This window comes from Anthonomus grandis, chromosome 7 (genome assembly GCF_022605725.1).
Source record: "Anthonomus grandis grandis chromosome 7, icAntGran1.3, whole genome shotgun sequence".
In the NCBI taxonomy this organism is placed as follows: Eukaryota; Metazoa; Arthropoda; class Insecta; order Coleoptera; family Curculionidae; genus Anthonomus; species Anthonomus grandis.
In genome coordinates this window covers 26,160,888-26,185,611 of record NC_065552.1, presented here as the reverse complement: position 1 = coordinate 26,185,611, position 24,724 = coordinate 26,160,888, and the positions used below count along the sequence as shown (strand labels likewise).

At 31.2% G+C, this 24,724-nt stretch overlaps 1 protein-coding gene across 2 annotated transcripts in view; it reads left to right on the top strand.

Moving 5' to 3' along the window:
• The first annotated feature begins 374 nt into the window (after positions 1 to 374).
• Positions 375 to 24,724, top strand: part of LOC126738678 (paired box protein Pax-6-like) — a 77,897-nt gene continuing 53,547 nt past the window's right edge. For both annotated transcript variants that reach the window (XM_050444112.1, XM_050444113.1), the window contains exons 1-3: positions 375 to 612; positions 14,969 to 15,250; positions 19,870 to 20,133. In XM_050444112.1, the coding sequence (XP_050300069.1) occupies positions 15,061 to 15,250; positions 19,870 to 20,133 (454 nt within the window). In that variant the 5' untranslated portion in view covers positions 375 to 612; positions 14,969 to 15,060. The remainder of the gene's footprint in view (positions 613 to 14,968; positions 15,251 to 19,869; positions 20,134 to 24,724) is intronic.

Here is a 24,724-nt window from a genome sequence, read left to right as displayed (position 1 = left end):
CAAATTAAGGAAACAGATCTCAGTTTGAACAAGAGAGTCCCTCGTCCGCCTACGGGCGATAAAACCAGATAACAAAAAGAAAGAAAAATAAAGGTGAACACCTCAGTAACGGATATCTAGTTAACCGCGGCTACTAGAAGCCCGGTAATATGTCAATAAATCGCCTCGGTTATCGATGATCTCTCTAACCCCGTCTCTTTTCAACCAAAGGCATTCAACCTGGTTCGCCATCTTCGTCTTCTGGTGGGCATGGCAATGAAAGACTGCCTCTCTCGAGTGCACATCGGCCAACCAGGAGTTGACTCCCGGTGCGTTTTCTTCGTCGTTTTAGCTCCTCGCCTCCTTGGGGTTAACCTGTGGAAGCGGTGAATGCGAATAGAGGCGCTCATTCGCTGTCAAGTGCGCTACCGGCGAGCATTCATTCAGACCATCATCATCGCATTTACCTGAACAATTCAGTTTCTGTGATTTTTAAGTTAAATTCGGATTCGGGAAAACTCATTCAATCGTGTGTTCAAGTGCGCGTAGGACAGTGTTTCAAATTGAGATTGTGAACTGTTTTTAGTGTATTAGACTGAATTGAACTAGTTTGTGATTCTTTTAAAGTTTGAGGTAAGTTTTTTTCATTTAACTTAATAGCTTAAGCTCAGAAGCTCTGGCAGAAGCTATTTACAGCCACAAGATGTCCAGATGCTGTCATTAGAGCCCTAGATTTTTAGCCAATATAAGATTTTGACATTGGATCTTTTGATGAATTTTATTCATGGATGCACAAATTTGTTACTTCTTTTTAATAAAAATCATAATGTCGTTGACGTTACTTAAGTCACCTTAGGAAGACCACCATCATTTAAATTACACATGGTGTTACAGAATAAGGTGCTGATCCTTAAGGGTGTTAATCCTTAGGTGATTTTAAGCAGAAAAGTTCAAACATTAATTTTATTTTGCTGGCCTCGTCTAATTCCATTCTTGACCCATATTATGATTTTTTTGTACGGGCAAATCATATTTTCTTAAGGGTTTGAAGTTTGCAAATGTGCTTTCTTTCTCCAAGGTAGCATATCCGACTAAATTTAGCCATTTTTGATCTATCTCAATTTTATCTATTTGAAGTCCTGTTCATATTTTTTCCTGTTTTGTTTATTAAGAGTAAAATTTATAATAAATGATTTTACTGAGTCTGCATGGTATTTTAAAAACTATATAAAACAAAATCTTCTCTCTGGTCTTTGAGTAGCTTAGAATTCTGATTATTATTTTCTCTATAATTCTTTATAGTCCTTACTATGTATTAATTTATATTAATAGTATCTGTTGTTTAAAATTTTATATTGCTAATTTCGGTAAAATATTATCAAATATTCTATAGCCTTTTTCTGTCCCAACATTTGATGAGCAGTGCCAATATACATATACCGTTATTTATAAAATCTTGTAAATTTAAGGCTTCAACAGCCCTTTCTTTGTATAAAGAATGGAAGCTGAAATTGCCTTATATTCCATGAATTAATTATTATTATTATTATTATTATTATTATTATTATTATTATTATTATTATTATTATTATTATTATTATTATTATTATTATTATTATTATTATTATTATTATTATTATTAATATTATTTTGAGCTACAGAGTGCTAAGATCTAAAGAAAAAATCATATGTTTATGAAATTTAGCACACATCCTCTCCATCATCAAGTATCAGCAGCCATTTTTTGATGCAGGAGATTTTTTAAAGTTTAACCAAGGGTGTCCGTACAAGAACGTAGACTAAATATTTTTTTAAAGTACGCCACTGCTTTTCCGTAAAATAAAAAATATTTTTATAATCTCCATTCATATTAGGGCTAATTTGATTTCTTGACTGTTTTTCATCCGACATGCGATTACCGCGGAGAAAAAAGACATTTTTATGCATGGTAAATTCATAAGTAAAAAAAAATTATATTTTGTAAATATATATACATTATTTTAACATTAATTATAAAAGTCTAGAAATACTTTAATATTAAATAGTTTAAAAAAAATTAATACAGGGTCTTCCAAATTTGGTTCTAAGGATTACAAGTTTCAACGCTCTGTAGCTCAAAAGTTAGAGAGTTTAAGAAATAGCTTTATATGAACTTTTCTTCTTAAAATCATCTAAGGGTTAACACTTTTAAGGATGAGCATCTTATTCTGTAACACCCTGTATATCAATTGCACGTTTTCCGATTATATTTAAATATATTTCTGTAAAGCACTTTCAACTACAGAGTGTTCCATTTTCGTATGTTTTATGCGATAAAGAGAAGCAGTTTTCGAGACACAGTGCTAATTTTTAATGAAATCAAAGATGCACTGATTAAATTTGCCATAGCTATCTTAGTCAAATATGAATAAAGAAAGAAAAGCTCATTTGATATTTGTGAAGAATTCTTGATAGGGAATCCTACTACTTAGTTTTACGAACAGCTCTCTTTGGTATGTAGTTAAAAACTACGTTCAAATGGAGTCGCATAACATGTGTCTCAGAATGGAAGGATGTATCAGTGATACAACTCATATACTGATCTAGACATTGTTAAGTTTAACTCCCTAGAAACCGATCTAAGTGCAAAATATGCACAGCCTAAGTTGTTAAACTAGTACATACAAAAGGTTCCAACGTATTTTTGTATGACAAATTTATTTAGGATTTTATTTTTATAAATTTTATATGATTTTATTTTATAATTTTATATTTATATATTTTTATAAATATAGAAATGTTAAGGCACACAAGATTTGAATCGCACCAAGATTCATTGGTGACTATATCTACTAAAACGGTTTTATGTACTTTTCGGAATATCCGGGTTACTTCAAGTAAAACTTCTATCCTCTGCAAAGAGCTAGATTTTATTAAAAATTTAAAGTACGTATTTCCTAATGATTACGCTTACTAGGGAATTTCGATACATCAGAAAAATTTCTTCAGTTTAGATATTGTTTGCTTGCATTACGATATTTTTGAGTAGAGTACCAACTATAACGAATAATTTAAAATGTCCCATTTAAATATTTATAAATTAATATTATTTATTAAATGTCTATGCATTTTAAATTCATTTATTTAAACTTTAGCTTATAAGTTCTTTTATAAATTTCATTGTGTTTCAAGCCAAAAAATAAATTAAAAAAAAATATATATATATATATTAATAATACTATTAACATAAAATTTCCAAACCGCAAAATAAAATTTCAATAAAATTCTTGTCTTCTTCTTAATGCATTTAATTTTCTCTAAAATTCCAATGCATAATCTAAAGTAGTATGATCCTCATGTTAATTTTATGGAAATAGCTGCGTATGAGTTGGGCATTCAGAATTAGCATAGTAAATGTTAATGCGTGTTTATTTATTTGCAATAAATAAAATAGTTGTCAAGAGAAGTAGTAGTACAGTAGTACCACTACGTAAAAAAGTTATAATGATGAATAATGATCAGCAGTCTATTTAGCTCCTATATCTTTTAACCTGAATGAAATTATAAATTAAAAAAAAAACTGAAACAGTGATAAAAAAAACATTCATTCCATTTAATAAAAATATACAAAACATATCAACCATTCTTCCGATCATTAACGACTATTTACATTGCGGGTATATTTTAATTTTAACTAAAGACAATACATTATCAAGTAATACTTTAGTATAATTTTTGTTGATTTCCATTACCATGATTGTGTTTATACCATTGTATTAAGACAAAAAAGTCAAGTGCTTTATTGATCGAAAAACTATGGGTTTTATTACTCTAATTACAAAAGACTCATTTAATATTTAACGTTAAAAATAATATGTATGTATGTACTTGTTTGCTATTTTATATCTATTACTGAATATATATTTAGATTAACCATTTTGTAAGAGAGAATCATTGGTACAAATTATAATAAGAAATTTTTAATTTTATTATTAGGTCTATTATATTTGTCCTTCTAAATTAATTTTTAACTAAATAGTACATATTTATTACCTAAGAGTTACGGAAAGGAGTGGCGTTCCAAATACCCTATTGGGTTAATTTAATTTTAGAAAAATTCAAAATTGTTGAAGCACAGGGTGTCCAAAATTATAAAATTTTTCCTTTTAATGTGACTTTCAAATTCAAATGGATTTAGTGTCAAATAAAACTCAAGTTTTAAACTTTAATATTGCCGTGTTTCGGCTGTTTTCGACCATGTTTCGGCTTATATTAGCCCATAATCAGAGCGCTACAGCGGATATAATTAGTGCGTATTAAAATTATAAATTTTTTTAAAACTTTAAAATTATTTAAAATAAAATGTACTTTATTATATACTTATTTATTATTTTGTACTTAAAAAGTGAAAAAGTTTGTTTGAGATAAACAAACCGGGAGATTCCAAAAAAAATAACAATTACAGAACATAAAAAACTGTCATACCAGAAAATCTTTTAACGTCAATAAGTAAAACGGCTCTTGCAGAACATTCGGATATAAAAGTACACCAATTCAATTTTCAAGATGTAAAAATTTTGGATACACATTCAAGTTATAAAAAAATTATAATTTCAGAAAAGATTAACATTAAAAAATACAGCAAGACATAGATAATTAAAAGTACATCGTATTTCAATTTTATAAAGACCATAAACCCAAATCGCTAAAATGTAATTCTTAGATATCCCCGGTATATAAAAAAGATCATCCGTATTTTATTTATTTATTAATTGTGTTATCAGTCAAACAAAAAAATCATGACGACTTTAATATGTTGCACTATCTAAAGAATCTCCATATCGGCCGACAATTAAAATTAAAGATAGTAAAATTTAATTATAATTAAATTATTAGTTGATCACTTTCTTTTAAAAAACACCATCGTTTATAATAAAAAAAAGCTTTCTGGTTTACTGCATTATTATTATTGTAAACATAATGCTTATGGGCAATAGGTTTTCACTTTTTATGTAAGTACAAATTATAAAATAATAAATATTATCTTTTTTTATTTTTTTTTAATCTTTTTGATAAGTATGTTATACCGCTTATGTGGAACACGTGTTTTAATAGCGCATCTTATTATCCGCATAAAATGTGATATGTATTTAAAAATAATAAATTTTATTTTAAAGTTCGAAAATAAACAGTAATAATTTTATTAGAACTAATTATATCCGCCCTAATTATGTAGTTCTAAGGAAGGCTTCATATAAACCGAAACGTCGGCAATATTAAAATTAAAAATATAAGATTTTTTAGCTCATAAAAAACAACAATTTCAAATTCAAATTGTTTATTCATGGTATTGTTAGTACTTACATGCATCGTAAAAACTTAGCAATATTCAAAGTAAAGCTAAAATTTACGTTAGTCATAAAAACTAATTGAATTACATAAACAATAAAATCTCAGTGCATTTAATTAAAATAAAAATGCATTTAAATAAAATCCATAATTGGGCTTTAGGATTTTAAAACCTGTAATACAAAAATTCGTTATATGAATAGAATAATTGAGTAGTCAACAGAGCCCTGATTACCACTTTGAATTTTAAATAGGGCAGTGATCTGAGATTTATTGAGATGACATTCCCAAATTTAAAACTGCACTACGTACCTTCTATTTGGCATATTTTCAACCTGTTATAAGGCACTACAGCATCCACCCGGGGCCTGGTGAGATAATCATGTAACCAATTGCCCTCAATATATTGTTTTTAGTTCTTTTTATATACAGTAAATTTTCAAGAATAAACAGGCAGAGAAGAGTGAGTATTTTTAATGCCATAAATGCTTCTCTACGGTTCTAAGCATAGCAGAGGCTCAATATAATCCTAATGGATTTGCATTGGACTGCGTCCAGTAAAGTGCAAGTTTTTAAATTAAATAGTCAATATAGTGCAAAGTAGACTTGCCAGACTATCCACATGCTCTTTCAAATCAAAACTCCCAAAAATTTACTCAAACGCAATCCTATCAGTCGCCTCAAAGGCCAGTCGAGATCTCCGGATCAACGATCGTACCCACGAATCATGATCGTCGTATCAGCAGCAAAGAGTATGAATTTGCTTTTTCAATTTATCAGAAAAAGCTCATTAATATGTATTAAAAATAATAAGCATTGAGCCTTATAGCATCCGAGTATTTAACACACTGCTTGCTAAAGACACACCATCCGAATTGACATACTGAGAACATACTGAGAACTCTATACAAGAATTTGCAATGTTGTAAAAATAGAGTTTTTTTAAGAAAAATACTGCGGTCAAATGCTTTGCTTAGATCACATGACTTAGACTTTTATTTAAAGCAGTAGAACAAAATAAATTTAAAGTAAAAGAATATTTCCGGAAATGACCCTACATGGTGGAGATCTGAAAGTGATGATATGATGTTTAGCTTCCTAGAGCAACGTTGTATCACTTGCATATACAACAAATATAGTACTTTCCATAAGACCTCTCTAAGAGCTAAAAAAGACATTTTAAGATATAAATGAAGGCTTACCCTCAAAATATACTTAAGATGCAAGTATGTTACCTCGTTGAAGAACATGATTTAAATCCAGAATGCTCCAATATGGCGGTCATAAGAAAAACAAAAGATGATGATCGTATCGTGAATTTTTGATCATTATCATGTAAAGTAAAAAAAAAATTAACATCAAAAATTGTTATTTATTTTGCTTTATTACTTTATACAACCTCAAAAAAATATATTAAAAAAATGGGTATTTTTTGGATATTTCCGCCAATATGCGGATATTAAAAAAATTTAAGCAGTATTTAAAAAAGCATCAAATTACCCTATTTTGTCTTAATTTAACTGAAAAATTTAACTCTTAAAATTTCCGAGATCCCAATGATCTCCCTCGAATTTAGGACACCATGTACAAACTACCTTAAACTAATCTCAGAAATAATAGATAGAAAGACACTGATAACTATTATAGTTAGTTTGATATCGAGAAAAAAAAAAGTTTTAAAAAAAAATCCATGCTCGGAGGTATATGAACACTCTCAAATTTAGGAGACCAATTTCTTGATTAAATAAGAACTTTATCTTGGTATCTCTTATAATTTTTTTTATATCTTTTTTGTTATGTATTAAATAAGGCTATTTGGAAGGTCATAGCTATCATAGTTTTTAAGATATTGTATTTAATGGAAAACAATTTTATTATTAAGTCCTACACATTGGCAGATCCCATCATTACCCGGTGGTTTTGTGATATGTGGGATGAGAGATGATGCTGAGGGTATAACTGCGTAAACCTAATACCAAACAAAAAAATTGCATTTAACGAAACCTAATGTCTGCATAAGTACAAAATAGTTATAATTCTCAGAAACATTTAAATTAGAATATTTTGATCAGCATGCTTATTTTGTGGATATCACTGCATATGAGTTAGGTATTCAGAGTTGTTAATATAGTTTTCGAAGAGTTAAGTTAATCTTTATTAATTAAACAAAGTGGTTTATTGAATAAAAATTATGAGTTTTAATAGTCACGGACGTTTATTATTTTATTTTAAAGGCTTTCCATCAAATTAATATGATAATTAATGAAAATAATTTTATAGTAAAATCAATTAATTTTTATGGTCATGGCACTTTCAATGGTTAATACCGTAAAACGTGGTTAAGTAAATAAGAAAAAAACGTTTTTTTTTTAAATTTTTTATAAAAGTATTAAATTGAAAAACATAAAAAGGTAATGTAAATTCTAGATGATATTCTCAAATTTTTGTCAAAAAATATGTTTTATATATATAAGAACTCTTCAATTTTTTTAATAAAGTATGATTCACTTTATTTACCGCTTTGGAGCAAAATGAATCAGGTAATAGGAGTAACTTAAAACTCATTTTAAAAAACTTCTGGGTAAAATAAATAAAAAAAAAATAGTAGGAAAGAAGATTTAAAGAAAAAAAAACGTAAAAATTAACAAAATATTTATTCATAAGGTAACAAAACAAAGATTAAGTAAAATAATATATATATGATAACAAAATTATTACAAACGAACATTTAACTGGAATTTTTGGATTTTTGTAGATTGTGGAGACGTTAATAGGAAATCTTCTGATTTGTCGTTATAAGCTATTTTAGGGGATTTGTCTACAGTGTGAGAGGCTTGCACCTTAGTCCCATTTTTGTAAAGTATAGGCGCATCTGCAATGCTGCATTCCGATTCTATTTAGCATGCCCCGGCATTTCCTTAGTAAGTCGGTCTGTAAGGCTGGTGGTGACAATGCTTGGCATATCACTGTTTCGACGTCCATTGTTAATACCAAGCCTCGGTGATTGTCGTCTTCTATTGCGTTTAGTGGGGTCTTGGTTAATGATTTTATAGAACGAAGGCGGTCGTGGTTAGAGTTCTTGATGTCTGTATGGATCGGTAGTTCTCACTTATCCAGCATCTTATGAATTTGACTTAGTACTAAAAGGCATTCTGTAGGAGTCGATTTAATAAGGCCAGCAATCATTCTCATTGCATTGTTGAACTGTGCATCTATTTTGTAAATGTGTGGGCTATTGAGCTGTACCGGAGTATATTTCAGCGGAGCAGATCTAGACCCAAGAGCGTAGAATAGCAGCTGAAATACCCCAAGATCTTCTGCACAATTTTTGCTATATATTGTTTCTTATTTTCAGTTTCTCTGCTGTTTTTGATAAGTGTTCCATAAACGAAAGTGTTTTTTCAAATGTCACACCTAAGTACTACTACAGGTCTTTGTTATGTTTGAGATTTATGTTTTCAATTAGGATATTAAAATCCTTATTTCTGAGTTTGTTATTTAGGTGAATCATAAAGTCTATAGTCTTTAACATATTTCATCATAGAATATTAAGGCATTTCATTATAAAATAAAACTTAGGAACTCTTAGAAAATATAGAAATAGAAAATAGAAAATATAACAACATAAATTTAAAATTAACAAAAATACTACTCCAACTTTATATATTCATCGGTGCATGTCTCTGTTGGTTTTTTTACCCCTTTGACAAATTTACCCTTCCTATGTCGATGGTTTTGGAACTCATCAACATTTGCAATAATGTCTTTAAAATCACTAAGCAAAAATTCTTTAAAATTATAGAGATCCAGAACCTTGGCTTGACATTTTTTCCTCCGTTTGTCAGCGAATTGAATGTAGTTTTTTAATTTTCCAGGCGCGATTATTATTTTCAACATTTCATCAATGTGTAGGTTTCTAGGAATTTTATGCAAAACGTTACTAGGATTGAGAAGGCAAGTTCCCAAATTCAACTTTTTAACACTCTCCAATCTTTTTTAACACTCTATTTAAGCAGCCTCTAAAAATCCGTTTTTAAAATCACTTCAGTGCTATAAGCACTTAAGCACTTTTAAAAGAAGCAACATCAAGGGGTTAAAGTAGACGGGTAGAGCTAGGACAAAGTAGAATAAATTCAATGTGACAATTTGAATTATTTCCTATTAAAACCTGACGTCCAGCAAGTTTTCTGGAATAAGGTATGACATGTTTTGAACTAGTCCTCGAATAAATCTGAGTCTACGCGTTTTCTATTTTTGATCATTTTAATAGTAAAGTCTTAATTTTTCTTAAACAATCCATCCCTGCTATATAATCTTTAAACTTTAAATCTGTCACTCTAAGTCTATTTAAATACTGTTGCACCGTTGCCCTAATAGCTATACTTTTCAAAGAAAGTCCTCATCATTTGGCGCAAATTTTGATGGTTTTTTGGAATTTATCATGATATTGACTGAATTGTCCAGAAACACACTACTTAGACACTATACTACATATATAGAAGCTTGTCTCATGGACTTGTGTAAAAGAAGCACAAGTTGGATTATTAATGTCTAATAAATAAATTTATTACATCAAAGTAAATTAACATTCAAATTAGGTACTTCTATAACCAATCGTTTTCAAGGTTTTACAAAATCAATAGAACTCGTTAACCCGTAAAACGTTGCTATGGTACTCACGTCTATTTTTGAGCGCACGTTGTAGGGGTGCCACGTACAAAGACGAATTACCCACTATGTTTCACTCTATGATTTTTTCTGACTTTACCATACCAGACTCTTACAAATTAATGGATATTAAACTTACAATTATAATAACAGTAAGTAGTTAAACCTAGTTGAAACTTCGAACTGATCCAATTCAATATCAAATAAATACTATTCTGCTCAGCTTCTATTTCTGTTATAATTTCACTCAAAAATTCTTTCTGATAATAAGTTAAAAAATAAAAGGCACATTAAATTAATTAATAAAATAGGAATATTTTAAAAATGTTGTAATGTAATTAATATGACAAAAAAAACTTACATAAACTTAATTCTAATGCATAATCTAAACTAATATGATCTCTACGTTATTTTATGGATATTATTGTGTAGGAGTTGGGAAAATAAAATTACCATTTTAAATGTTAATGCCTATTTATTTATCTGCAATAAATAAAATAATTGTCAAATAGTTAATATATATATTTATCAGTTATTTAAATTACAAAGCGGTTTATTACATATAAGACTATAGGTTTACTCTAATTGCAAAAAAGCTACTTTTTTTAAAATTTTATATTAAATACAAGTGGCGAACCAGAGGTAGGTAGAGATTAGAAAAATTAAATGTTCAATTATTCATTACAGCACATCGTGATTTTTATACGTTCATTCATTGGCTAAAAGAATATAAGTTTTTATCTATAAAGTGTGAGGAATGGAACTTATTATTATATTTTATTAATTATTTCTTATGGCAAGTAAACTTTTTTAAAAGTGAGAATATTTTCTTGCAGTAAAAAGAGAACTAAAATTTCTACGCAGTTGTATTTGTTTTTTCTTTCAAACATTTCCAGGATATTCTTTCAGAACGGTTAAATTTCTTTTTCTACATTCTTAACTTAACGTGCCCGAAGAACAAAAAATTCTAAGCAGTTAAACTAGTTTTTTTAAAATATTCCAGGGCTTTAAATAACATTAAAAAACGCTGATATTCAAGTTTTGAACCCTTCAAGCTGTTCATTTTTTCAAAATTTTCCAGGTTTCTAAAAATGTAAAAAAAAATGAATTTACCCATTTTCAAGTTATATTCATTTCTTCGACCAGGAATAATGTATTTATTAGTTATGTCAGAAATGTTACCAACTTATTTCTAATAATTAGAATTATAGATTTAGATATCGACCTATACTTAAAAAAAAAGAAAACTAGAAATTTTTATTGCTGTATTAAAATTCAATTTACATTAACTAAAATTGTGACACATTTAGTTTTTAATTTCTAAATTTATTTAAGTTATCGCCCTGCTCATATTGTGCTGCATTAACAATATATTAAGTAACTTTTGTTAAATCGTATTTATCGGTTACAATTAGAAGAAATAAAACTTAAGTCTATAGATTTCGACGTATTTAATTTATAGACATACATATATATTATATTATTTATTTTGCGGGTACAAGGCATAGTTCTTATGAAATATATGCAAGAGTAGCTTAATTGCGTAATCGGTGTGAAAATGTTAATTGTAGCACTTTTAGGTATGAGTACTTTATACTTGTGAGTACTTGTAATATGAACTATATATAAATATTCTAGAAGAATTTGTATAATCCAGGGCAAACAAAAAATTAGCTGAAATGTCTAAAAAACCTAGAACCATATTTCTGGTTGGAGAACATAAATATTTAGGTCAAATTCCTGGAATAAATTAAAAAGTTATGTCAAATACCCAAGAATGATTTTTTACCGCCTGGGAGAGAATAATAATTAAACAATAAAACGAAAAATTATTTCAATAGTCTAAAATTAATTTCCAATGGATAAAACAACATAAAAATGGCTTTATAAACCTGGAACAAAAAGATTTTTAGGAAATCACCAACATTGAAACTTGCCAAATTCATGTTGTTCATGAACATGGACTTCCTTGTACGAAAATCAGCTCATTAGGTTTTACTCCTTACTCCTTTAGGTTGTTATCTTAAACTAGTAAGCTTTAATGTTAAGAGTCCTTATATAAATGTATTCTCAACAATTCAAACGGATTCTCCGACGGGCGAATCTATTAACATCATAAGGGAAAGACTTAAACAAGACATAACACTTGCAGAACGCACTGGATCTTCACTGAAAAAAGTAATGTACCTTTTGAAGATTTGTCTTTGTAACTCCTACTTTAAATTTAAATGTAGATTTTTACGCTAAGAATGAAGGATTCCAGTTACAGGACAATAATATCTACATTACAACTCTAATCATTATGTTTCAACCAACGTGGGAATTATTCAACCCCTGTATAGGAGTGCAGCCATAATATGCAGCAACAATGTTGACCTCAACAGGGAAATAGAAAACACAGCGGACACTTACAACACAACCGGTAATCAAGCTAACTAACCAAGATAACTATTAAGAAAGCAGCAGAGATAACAAGAAAAGAACCACAGCAACTGAAGGATCTTATAGGATTTTTAACGATTCCGTACATCAAAGTTCAAGAGAAAATGCAGAAGATTTGCCAGAAAATTCAAAATCAAGACAGCCTTTACTTCAGAATATCGAAAGTAGGCCCGAACAGAAAAAGTTTCCAGATCAAAAATAACCGAACTCGCTCGGTTTGATGGCCACAACATACATTCGACAGAAGTAAAAATTTTGTGCAAGCAGCAAAATTGAAAGAAAAGAACATTTGCTGGAAGTAACTTACATTACGGAAAACCAAGGAATCTTTAGCTAACTCAGTATTGATATTCTCACCGTCTGAAGTGGTTAAGTGCTTAAATAAGCAAATATTTTTCAGAGACTGAGAGATTTTATATTTTTTGACTAGTAAGAGCTTTGAAACGTTGAGACATCCACAGATATCCTAGAACTCAAGAATAAGGTCCGATGTAGTAGTGGTAAGAGTGCATAGGAATATCTGACCGTAGAAGAATATCCGAAAAAGAAAATGATGTCACCAATCAATAAGACTTGGTTCAGTATTTTTGTAATGACAAGAAGACCAAAAATTACCTAAAATTCCTAGAAAATGTAAAAAAAAATTCATTTAGAGAATATAAACAATTACGTAGAATGCCTAAAAACTATTACGAAGTCTTGGGAGACATTAAATAAATATCTGGAATAAAGCGAAAAATTAGTTCAAATAACTAAAATTTATTTCCAATGCACGAAACAAAATTAAGATGAATTTATAAACCTAAAACAAGAATATTTTCAAGAACCTTAAATGCCGAAAAATGTTAAATAAAATTGTGAAATTATAATTTCTGGATAAGGTTGAGTACCTGAGTAAGAAATATCTTTCAGATTTACAAACTATTTCTACAGATTCTAGAAATTTTTCTATTCTTGGCACATCTGCGCTAGATTTGTTGAAAAACACTCAAAGACATTACTTATATACTGTTCTTTTAGAGAATTATTAACTCGATCCAGTAATTGTTGTGCTGGTGAACCAAACGCGTTCCCCAATCCTTATTATGCAAATCTCTCCTGTTGGGTTCTGTTCTTTTTACCTGCAAAATAAATTTTAAGATTCATGAAAAATAATTAGAGCGAATATGGCATCCGATTGACCTCCTGAAAGGGAAAATGAAAAGTTACCTTGACACACTTCAATTTTAGATATGGCACGCGGTGCCATTTTGTGATATTGGTAATATTCTTATCTAAGTATATCAATTTTCGTTACAGAAAAAAATATGTATATGCTGAAATTCCATTCTTCCCTGCATAGAAATTTAATACCTAATGAGGTATGAATAAAATATCAGTAAGTAGACATTACTTCTAATACTTTCTTTTCACAGATCTTGAAATACTTTCATGTTCTGTTCAACTAGATTGACTATTACCCACCTGAAATCATAACTACCAAAATGTAGTGTTAGAACATTCACAAAAACCACCAAGGAAACTGATCTTTAGTCCCTTTATCTCTGTTTTGCTAATGATGCTGTTTACTGCTGAGTGTATCCTCTCTATCACCGATGTCTTCAACATTCTTTAAACAATAACGTTTAGAGTATAGAATAACACGCCTGGAGTGATGTGCCGATGCGGTTTTTAGGTTTGTTCTCACTGCAAATTTGAAATAAGTTTGAAACTGTTTCCAAACTATTCTTGATGCGCATGCGTAAAATATTACAACTTCCGATCGATTTGATACCATCTGTGCGAACATCAAACACGGGTTGAGTGGAGTTCAATGATGTATATTTTTAGTTCATTCCAACAATTTAAAATACAATTTCAAAACGAATATCAGGGATTATACAAAACGACAAAACACAAACAACCATTTAGTAAATATGTTCATTGTCAGAAGATCGGCGTTGATTGGCCACACGAATTTTCACTTTACTTGAAATAAATCCGAAAACAAGTCTAACTATCAGATGACGATCAGAGAGTAAGAAGATCAAACTTTTGATTTGAAACCGGTCAGAAGTTTCGCGCATGTTTACTTGTCAATAACTTGTTTCTTACTGCTGTGAGAAGAAACCTTTTGTCGATAGCTGTCAGACGAGCTATGAACTGACAAGTATCTTACTATGCCGCTCGCTTGGCTTAACTTTACTTAACGAAAGATGTATGTACATTGAATACTTCCAGTGCCAGCGGTCTGACAGGATACGCATCTAGTTCTCAGTGCGCGCCGTATGTTTACTTTGATGTGTGAAGTTTTTACCGCCAATCGACTGGATCGGGCATATTGCCTGTGAATCGCCGCACCAAGTTTGGGCACATGACGTGTGGCGCCACTTCACGCCTGGTACTCCACTAGCGATCTTAACAAAATCATCTGCATAATCTACCGTATTTCATAAGTTCTACAAAACATAAAACAAATTAGATGAAAAGAAACAAATCATAATTTAATTATATTGAATCAAAGTTAATGATAGTTGACTAAAGCTAAAATAGTACTTTCTTTTTTTTTCAGCTCAGCTAAAAAAGCAATAGACACTTCTTAGTAAAAAAAGTAAATAAATGGCCAACTTTATCAGACCGGTATTAAGTTGACAATCAAAGAAAATGCTAATTTCGAACGGTACTCCACTGGCAACCGGAAACGACTTTTCCAGCGTTGCCACATTGTCCGGCTGCTGTCCGGTACCTCCACCACCGCGTGCTGGACTCTGGAGTAAGATGGATCCAGTTGGTTTACCGATTCCGAATACTGCACCAAGTATGCTATCTGGTGGCGTAACTCTTAGTCCTACTGGTAAGTACTTGTCTTTCACAATAATACTACATTTATATGGCGAGTTAATGAATATTGTATGTTAAGTTTATTAAAAATTATAAAGGTATCAGAATATTAGTTACATCCAATTGATAATTAAAATAAAATAGTTTCACGCCTCTGATATCCATAATAGTCTACATCTAATAAGGTGGTCCTTATTTAGTAGCTAATTATTTTTTTTTTAAATAATTAATTACTATTGGTTATCTGCTATGTAAATCTGCATATATACCCTGAAGCAATTAATAGATAATGAATCGGATTAACTTATAAAGCAGTCGGTTCATTTGGTGGCTTTCAATCATAGACAAGAAGGAATTTTTTGGGTTGTCAATCAATCGAGTTATTAACGCGGATAATGGCAGGGCAAAAATTTTATGAACATTAAATTTAAATGCTTAATAGATTATTTTTAATTATTTTTAACTGCTTTTATTTCAGTTAAATTGATTAATCTGTATTTGTGTGTCTTGTGTAATTTGGTATTAAATGAAATTTTTACCAGATTAATGATAATGCATCTTCTGCTGTATCACATCGGATATGAAGGAAAGGACGAACAGGTTCATCCTTAATGTGTCTGTCTAGCAGTTTCTTAGAATAAATGACATGGGTCTAGTTGACTGAGATAGATCTATTTTTCCAGGTTTGGGTATAAACTCCAACCTAACTGAATACACTTTACTGAAATATAAGTATAAACTAGACTGCTGAGGGCCCGTCATCATCTCAGTCAGCCTATTAATTAAAATACCTAGTCCTTATTGTACCAATGCTGGAATAATCACGTCAGGGCCAGCAGATTTGTAGGGTTAAAATGTGTTTTTTACCCGATTTGCTGATGAAATTACTATTCTGTTCTACGCACTGTGGGTTGAATAAGAAAAGAGCAGCAATTTCTAAAAATCATCATTAACTATGAATTTTAGTTTGGAGCTGACTTACCTAATTTCTTTAATAAATTATCATATAACTGCTATGTGTGTGTGGTGAACTTGGAACAGAAGTTGAAAGGTCTGTTCATTTTGCGCTTATAAAGTCACGACAGCAATATGTTTTGAAGAAAACTGTTTGTTCTAAATCGTTGTTGTCATCTGGAAATGTGAATACAATACAATAGCATTTTCTGTTCTGCATACTGATTCAACTGATTCATTATATTTACACTCAGCAGAGATATACTCCCAGAACCTGAATATCACAAAAGGAAGGCGCAATTCAACAAAAGATTGATTCGTTAATCTTCATTACAAGGCTATGAGGCACTGGCAGGTACAGTAAAATAAATTGTATGATAATGTATTCAAAAGGTAGTAATATTGTCCAAATTTAGATCAGCTTCGCAATGAATACGTAAAACTTCATAGGCATTTAATGACAAACTAGGAAAAATTGCTCATAAACTAATAACTTAAAATATAATCACTCAAATATTATTCATGATGGGTACCTAGTACTTTATATATGTATATATATAAAGTACTAGGTACCCATTTGTAGATACCCATTTAGATGTTGTTGAGTATTTTTTGTTGAAGGGAAAATTAAATTATGCGACTGTAGAGCAGTCTCTCAAAGACCTTACTGTAGTCAAATACCTAAAATACTGTTAGTTTATCCTCCCATCAAACAAAAAATTGGATTGATTTCTTAAGAATATCCTTCCAAAGGAAATATAGATATAGCTTCTACAATTTTAAATTTAAACTATAAGCTTTAGCCGGTTTCATGGTCGGTGCTTCCGTCCATCTCCAAAAAGTCTCTCTATCAAGCAGATTCTTTATTGATGCAGCAGCTATACATTTCGCTATGCGGTTATAGGTTCAGGGCCTAACGTTTTGCGGATACCAATTTAGAAAGGAAATTTGCTTCCTTCAGTAACTTCCTTGATGAGCAGCCCTTCTTCACCATTTTCTCTAGGACCGGTATACACTAGTACAAGCTTGGAGCTCACCTTTTTGCCCAAAGGAGCCTTAATGGCGGTATACGATATACGGTATACGATAGCAGAGATAGCTTAAATAGTAGATTACTACTACTCAATAGTAGTAATCTACTATCAGATTACTACTAGTATTGAGTGTTAGTAGATTACTTCTATTGAGTATTAGTAGATTACTACTATTGAGTAGTAGTAATCTACTATTTAAGCTATCTTTGCTATTTGCTGCCTTATTTAAGATAAAATTAAATACCCACGATTTCGATAGGCTCTTATATGAATGAACTGATAAGGATTCCTGATTATGGAATGTTAGCATTGAGCAGGAAGTGTTTCTGGTGGAAGGTGAAAGGCTGCTATTGTTATATTCATACCCAAGCATGACCACGTCCAGAGTATAGGATGTAGGGACTTATCTCATATGTGTTTCTAAAAGTTTGAAAAAAATAATTCACAAACAGGCGGTTAAATAGTTTAACAAAAGAAAACTTGCTCGGTTCATCTCATCGGATTTGCAGTTGAAGGTGAAACTACAACACGTATTCTACTAGATTACAGTAAGGCGTTTGACACCCTTGATTATGAGCTCATACTTACTAATCCAATTAAAATCTTATGCTTCTTCAAATGAGTCTCTAAAAGAGAGAATTATTTTTTGAAAGTTATTTGAGGGGCAAATCTCGGGTTGTTCGGCTTAATGAAGGTTTAATTGATGTGGTATGGACATTGGGTATTAACTAGTGCACAAACTTCTGAAAACGTATTGTTTTTCCTATTTATTTAATGAAAAATCAAAACTCTACTGTTGTACAAAACTTGTAACTATTTTTTAATTTTAATATTTCTCACACAAATCAATATCAAAGAAATCATATATCATTCCCTATTTATATAAAAATATGATTTGATCACAGATGTACCATGTAGCATTTAACCTGATTGGTAATTTGTCAAATTTCTTTTTCTCGACGCGAATTGTGTCACTTTTTCTTAAGTCTTATTATGGGCAATCGATTTAAGTACGTGATGATTTATTTTTGTGTCTCAATTTAATGCGAAACGTATGATTATCAGGCAGTGGCGTGTATTTCTCAAACATTATGACACTTATAAGTCTATAAAGCATAACTGTAAATGCCAATGCATATGTCCAAGGGATCTGAGGTGATTCGAACTCTCGTCAGACAAAGGCAAGTCATCAAAGATTTGAAAATGACTGTGGATATAGACCTCGTCCTATTACATTAAACTACTTAATTGAAATATATTAGTTAAAAGCCTTTGCTTTCGGTAGATTAATAGACTTATTGAATACCAACAGTTTGTTACCTCCATATCTACCATACACAGTCCAACAGAGGATAATTCATGGATGGATTTAATTTATTTGTTTGATGGTCTCTTGCTTTTTCCCTTTCGTAATCAAGATACGTGCCTACTACACATTTATTAATTACAATGTCTTCTCTGGGCACCAGGTTTGCCTTGATAATTGTTTTATTAGGGATATATTGCTTTTTACATTTCTAAAAGGTCCTGAGCTTAATCTTCTCTTTCAGCTCTACAATTTCGGGGTTTCTTTTGTACTCTGCTTTTAAGGTCTTAAAAAAAATAGGATTGTCTTTCGATGTCCATATTCTCCAAATGTTTCTACAAAATCTTGCTGATATATTTTCAGATGATATTTTCAGACATTTGAAAAAAAGTTTTACTGAATATAGGCATAATGTATGATAAAATGGTACCCCTAGTACCCTAAAGAACCCTAATCTCTACTACTAGTTTTAATAGGAATTCCAGAAGTGTAACTAAATCAACTATGTATTTAGTTCTCTTTCATCTTCATCAATTTTATAGAGAAACCTTATCTGTTTTAATTTAAAGAAAAATTGATCGATTTATTACCAACTTCCTATGTCCTTATACAAATCAAAGTCTGATTTCTCACGTAATCTAAGAAGCAAGATTAACTCACGATTGATTCTATCTTTGTCCAACACCATCTGCCATAAATGCATACAGGTCCGTAACCAAAAAAACTAGTAAAAAATCCCATCTGGAGCGCGGATTTCTTCATAATAACTTATGTCGAAGGCAATTAAACGATCATAAAATGCGTCCGTCGGTACGCGTTCGGTTTTTATAATGTCGCATATACGCGAATCCAAATCAGATGAATTAAATAAATCAATTAAAAATGGTAATAATGGTTCGCCTCTCGGTTTTCTTTTTCTGATTTGATGTTGCTGGGTATTTAGTATTAACGATCCGATCATTCCTTACAGGACAATCATTGTTTTGGTGTCATATTTATTATGGCAAACCAGTGGCGTATAGTTAATTAATATAAAAAAAGAGCCTGTATAAATATTTAGTATTAAAACATAGATATAACATAGTACTACAAACTTGACTCATACTAAATAATTTAACGTCCATTTTAAATTACAATAATAATTATGTACCAAAATTTTCGTTCAAACATTTAATTAAGAAAATCGCAAGTGAATAAACCTATTAATACTTATTGTTTATTTATCTGTCGTCTAATAAATTATTCTTATGTAATACGTCCATTACCGACTCGAATAAATAGTTCAGCATACATTACTTATATGCATTATGTAATAGGTGTCTTATTTATTTCTTGCAGTTCCCTCGTCAGCCTCCCTTCCTACCCAGAACCACCCGGTGTCAACACCAACAGCTCCTAACATCTCCCCGTCCATACAGTCCTCGTTGGGCCCGGCAGCCCTAAGGGAACTCTATGGAAGTGGAGGGGCTGTGCCTCCCGGACATCCTTTAGCTTCCCTAGTGTCTCAGCAGAGGTTTCTGGAATTGTCTAGGTTCGGACTGAGGCATTATGACTTAGCACAGCATATGTTGACACAACAGGGGGCAGTCACTAAACTTTTGGGTAAGTCTATTAAATATATTCTCTTAGCAGTAAATAAAATAAATATTTATTAGTTAATAAACTAGGGTCATGCTTCTTTATGTGTGACTCTACACACATATATATATAAAAGTATACTTTTGCATAACAGGCAATGAATTAAACGAACCGAAAAAGCTGATGAATTCTCTTAAAAAGACACTCCGCATCTAATGTTAATGGAAAATACTCATCTACAGCCACCGATATATTTAAGTTGTCTTTAACTGTTTTTATTGCAGAGCAATATTGCTCAATGTATTCATAAAATCTGAAGCTATTAAACTTAATAAAACCGAGAATTTAATAATAATAATAGTAATAATAATAATAAACGGCCTTTATTTCCGTAATTAAGACACTATGTAAATAGTTAATTTTCCTCTATCTCTCTGAATAGGTCAAAAAACGTGATGTCATATATTTAATTAGTATCAATAAGTCGTTAATGTATATAAGGGATAATAAAAAATAATGGATCAAAATGAATTATTTGGTATCTACTTGATGAAAATCATTCGACACATTGTCAAAGGCTTTTGCTACATCACAAAATATAGCAGCCACCATATCTCTATTAACGCGCAGGTGAAGTTCTTTCAATATGTAAAAAATGATGTCATTAGTATTCTTGGAAGATTGGAAAAATTATTAATACAATCGGAGAACCAATATAGGCAGATCTGCAGCGTCTTTAGTCCTGATCTCACGTATGATATCCACAATTTTTACATCTGTCGCAAGGTTTACCTATAAGTAATCACTTGAAACTAGTTGTATAAGATATACTGGGTTGGTAGAGCTAACTGAAATGTTTAGAGCTAGGTCAGGGGCAATCGAACAGTAATATGTATTTGTTGGTTTAGCATCTAATTGATAATTAGAATTATTTGGTGAGCCGCATACAGCTTGGTTAAACCAGTGCCCAAAACATTGGTTTTCTAGTACTGCTGATTATTATTCAAAAATAGCTTGGGATGCCTTGTAAAAACTATAATTCTTCATGGTAATTACTTAACTTCAACTCTCTAAACAACTTACATATGCTTGCATTCCTTACAAATATAGAAACTTATTCTTTAAAGGTTATCAAAATTGTTCAAATTTTTTAAATGCGAGATAAAACTTAAAGTCAATTTCCCAACTCAGTTGCTGAGAGCTAAGGAATTACTTTAAATTAATTGCTGAGTGATAAGCAATTTGAATTCATAAGTGACAGATCAATAGATATGATAATAAACAGGGGATAGGAGAGTAGATTCAAGCAGTTTAAGACTGATGATCACGTGAGTTCAAGTTTCACGATCTCTCCAAGGCCTTTGACTAGGTATCTCTTAATATCCAACTTTTTTGAAAAATTTAATTTTTATGGAGTATTATCTCTCAACTGACAGTTGATTCAGAGTTCCTCTGTAGATAGGAGGCAGATCACATTATTTGAGTGGGAGGTCTCGGGAGAGAGCAGTCTTCATTTACTCATATGTGTTAATGGCATTACCTTCGCCTTGCCTCACGGTATAATTAGGAAAGGTAGTAGTATCGCAATCTTCCTATATAATTATATTTTTTGCTTAAAAAAATGACTGGATGTGGTACTACTATAATCTTCTAGTAACAGATCGTGTATTCTACACTGTTAATTAATAAGATTTTGCTTTATGCGCTTTACAATGATCTCCCAGACTTTTGCTCAAACTCCGCAAGTCAGCTTGCTGACATTATGCGCAGGTCTGCTATTTTTCCCCCTCATTGATAATGAAAACGACTTAGAACAAGAATATTTTGTCGTCGTCGTCTTTGTGTACAAAAATCTGCATGCAAATATCCTATTCATACGGAACTTCCGAGACTATTGGAGTATGCCTCCGAGTAACGAATGTGTGGCCGTTACCGATCTTGTGAATTTTTACCTTATGCGCTTTGCGCTGATCTACATAATCGCAGATGTTTGCGCAGACTTTTAGATTCTTATCCCTTTAATATTCTTATTGATAATAAGTGGAACAATCACTTCTCTTGTCGTCTCTGAGAATCAGCGTCTGAAGGCTCTGAAACCTTAACTCTATGAGATACAGTTCGAACTTTAAGTACTCTCCGAAATAGACTAGCAGCTCCATGAAGATGGAGGATTTCTCATCGTACTAGCACCATAAGAGATATCGGTCCTTATGCTCCAGGTAATGCCTGGTATTAAAGAAATCGTGAGGGTGGCGGAAACAGCTTGAGTCATGGTTTCCAGGACCATCTTTTCTTCACTCAATAATGATGCTAGAGGAAACTTAAAGGTTTTTGGTCAAGGATGCATGGAAGCTTTGAGTGATTGGTTCACAGCAATTAAGACTTAAAAAATTTGAGTTAAAGTTGAATTAGAGTTTTTTCATACTTTTTGACTAGCTGGCATGTTACAGTTTGTAACTTGTATTTCATGCCAATTGTAAAGTCAAGTTTCGGTCTCAAAAATAAAAAAATAATTCCTTTATTGCTAAATTAGAAGATGATATTTGAGTGTCTAAAATGAATTAAACATTTTAAAATATTTGTTCGGATTACTTTTCGGAAGTTTATTGTCAAAATTGTCTTGTCAGACTAAAGTAACTTTATAAAAGCATAAATGCAGGGAGCAAATAAAAGTTTTTGTACGTCAAACCGCAAAATGCAAAACTCCAATTTAAACATAATGAACTGCTCGTTATTCAACATCATTGGATATAAAAATTAGAATACGAAACATTTTAAAATGATCCACTTGCTTGACTTAATGAATGCAATTTTTCGTATATCGACCAAACAGATCGTGTGCCAAAACAAATTACTTTCATTACAATGGTGTCACAATAGCTGTTGTATTTCTATGAAAATGCACTAATTTTAAGTTTGTTTTTTTTTAATTTGATTTAAATACACCGTGCCGCAACACAGTTCTATTGTTCGCTTCCATGAAACCCATCGACAGATGACGCGATATAAACACATTTTGTCACGCAGATATTACCATGTAATAGATATGCGCATAGATGGATTTTACGACTTATGTATATAGCAACTGAAATTACAACTTAGTTTCAAATACTTGAGAGAACATTTTAAATCGAAGTATATCCGTCAATGTGGTAAAGTGTAGACAGGATTTAATTTTTTGAAGAAAATTCATTCTTGTTGAAACAATATAATCATAAAGTACGCTAATCCGATAATAATACAATCCAGTAGCCTCAGATAAACTGCATGGATGACGGGTATTTTGACCTGGTTATAGTTGCTGCAGACAAACCGCATATTATGCATCAACAATTTTAATTTTTGAGAATGCAGTAGTGAAAAAAGAAAAATTCTTTTGAAAAAGTCAAATTTTTGGCCTCTTGCTGTCTTATATCAATCATATCTCGGGAGGTGCAATATATGTATTACTGATAGTTTTATACATTATTCACTATAAACATTAACAAAATATCCCAAAAACGATCAACGATTTTAAGAAAAGAGCACGCGAAACAAGAGCGCAAGAGTTTCCTTAAAACTAATATATATTATTATATCATGGTGGTATATGTATATTGTGTAATTTTATATGTGTTGAAGTATTTAGCGACCTATTTTTATACAGGCCAAGCAAATATCTTTCTTGGGTGCTAAAATATTTATGTATTTACATGCAACTGAGATTCGTAGGCAATCATGAAATTTAACAAAGAAAGACAAGACTTCATTGATTCCTTACTTGTGCTTGCGGCTGAAAGGAGAAAATACATTTAATTTGGGTTAGAGTGTAGTAAGTAGAAGGAACAGAGGGCTGGAAAAATTATATTGTTCTCTTTTTGGCCAGTGACTAAAACTTGCAAGTTAATAAATTGATCCACGCACTCAAGACCTTAGTTAGCTAGGCCGGTATAAATTTCTTATATTAATTTTAGATACTGAAGTAAAGTAATGAAAAAAAAACTATACCGTAAATTGTAAATAGAAAACTAATATCTTAAAGAGGTGATTATTATTACTTAAAACACAAAATTACGTATTACAGTTAGATCCAATTAATGTCTCATCAGTAACTTTGGCACACCAATAGATCTCTTAATCTGGGTACCATACAGCTAAAATACTTCAGGACAGTTCTATTTCTAGATAAAAACTCTCCTGGTGCAATCACGTAGATATCAGGATGAATAAGGCTACCTGTGCGATTGGGGCTTGCGGGATATCTAATATCCGTCGACTATAAGAGTTCATAGCTCATATGGTATGCAGAAATAACTGGCAGAGCTCTAATAGGCCTGCATTTATAAACAGCGGAACTTCTGCTATTCAGATGGCTCCAGAATGAACGACAAGACTGGTGCACCCTTCTGCGATTGCCCCCAGTATATACTAGCAATACCTAGACGCCGAGGGAGAATGCTGAAGTGTTCGCTGTATTAGAATACGGACAGGAAATGTGAACTTATTGACACTGCAACACAGTTGTCTCAATGTAATTGGGCAAGATACATATTATGACCAAAAAGGTGAGCTCCAAGCTCTATTGTATTGTGTAAAGGTCCTAGAGTAATTAGTGAAGGAAGTCTGCAAGGTGCTT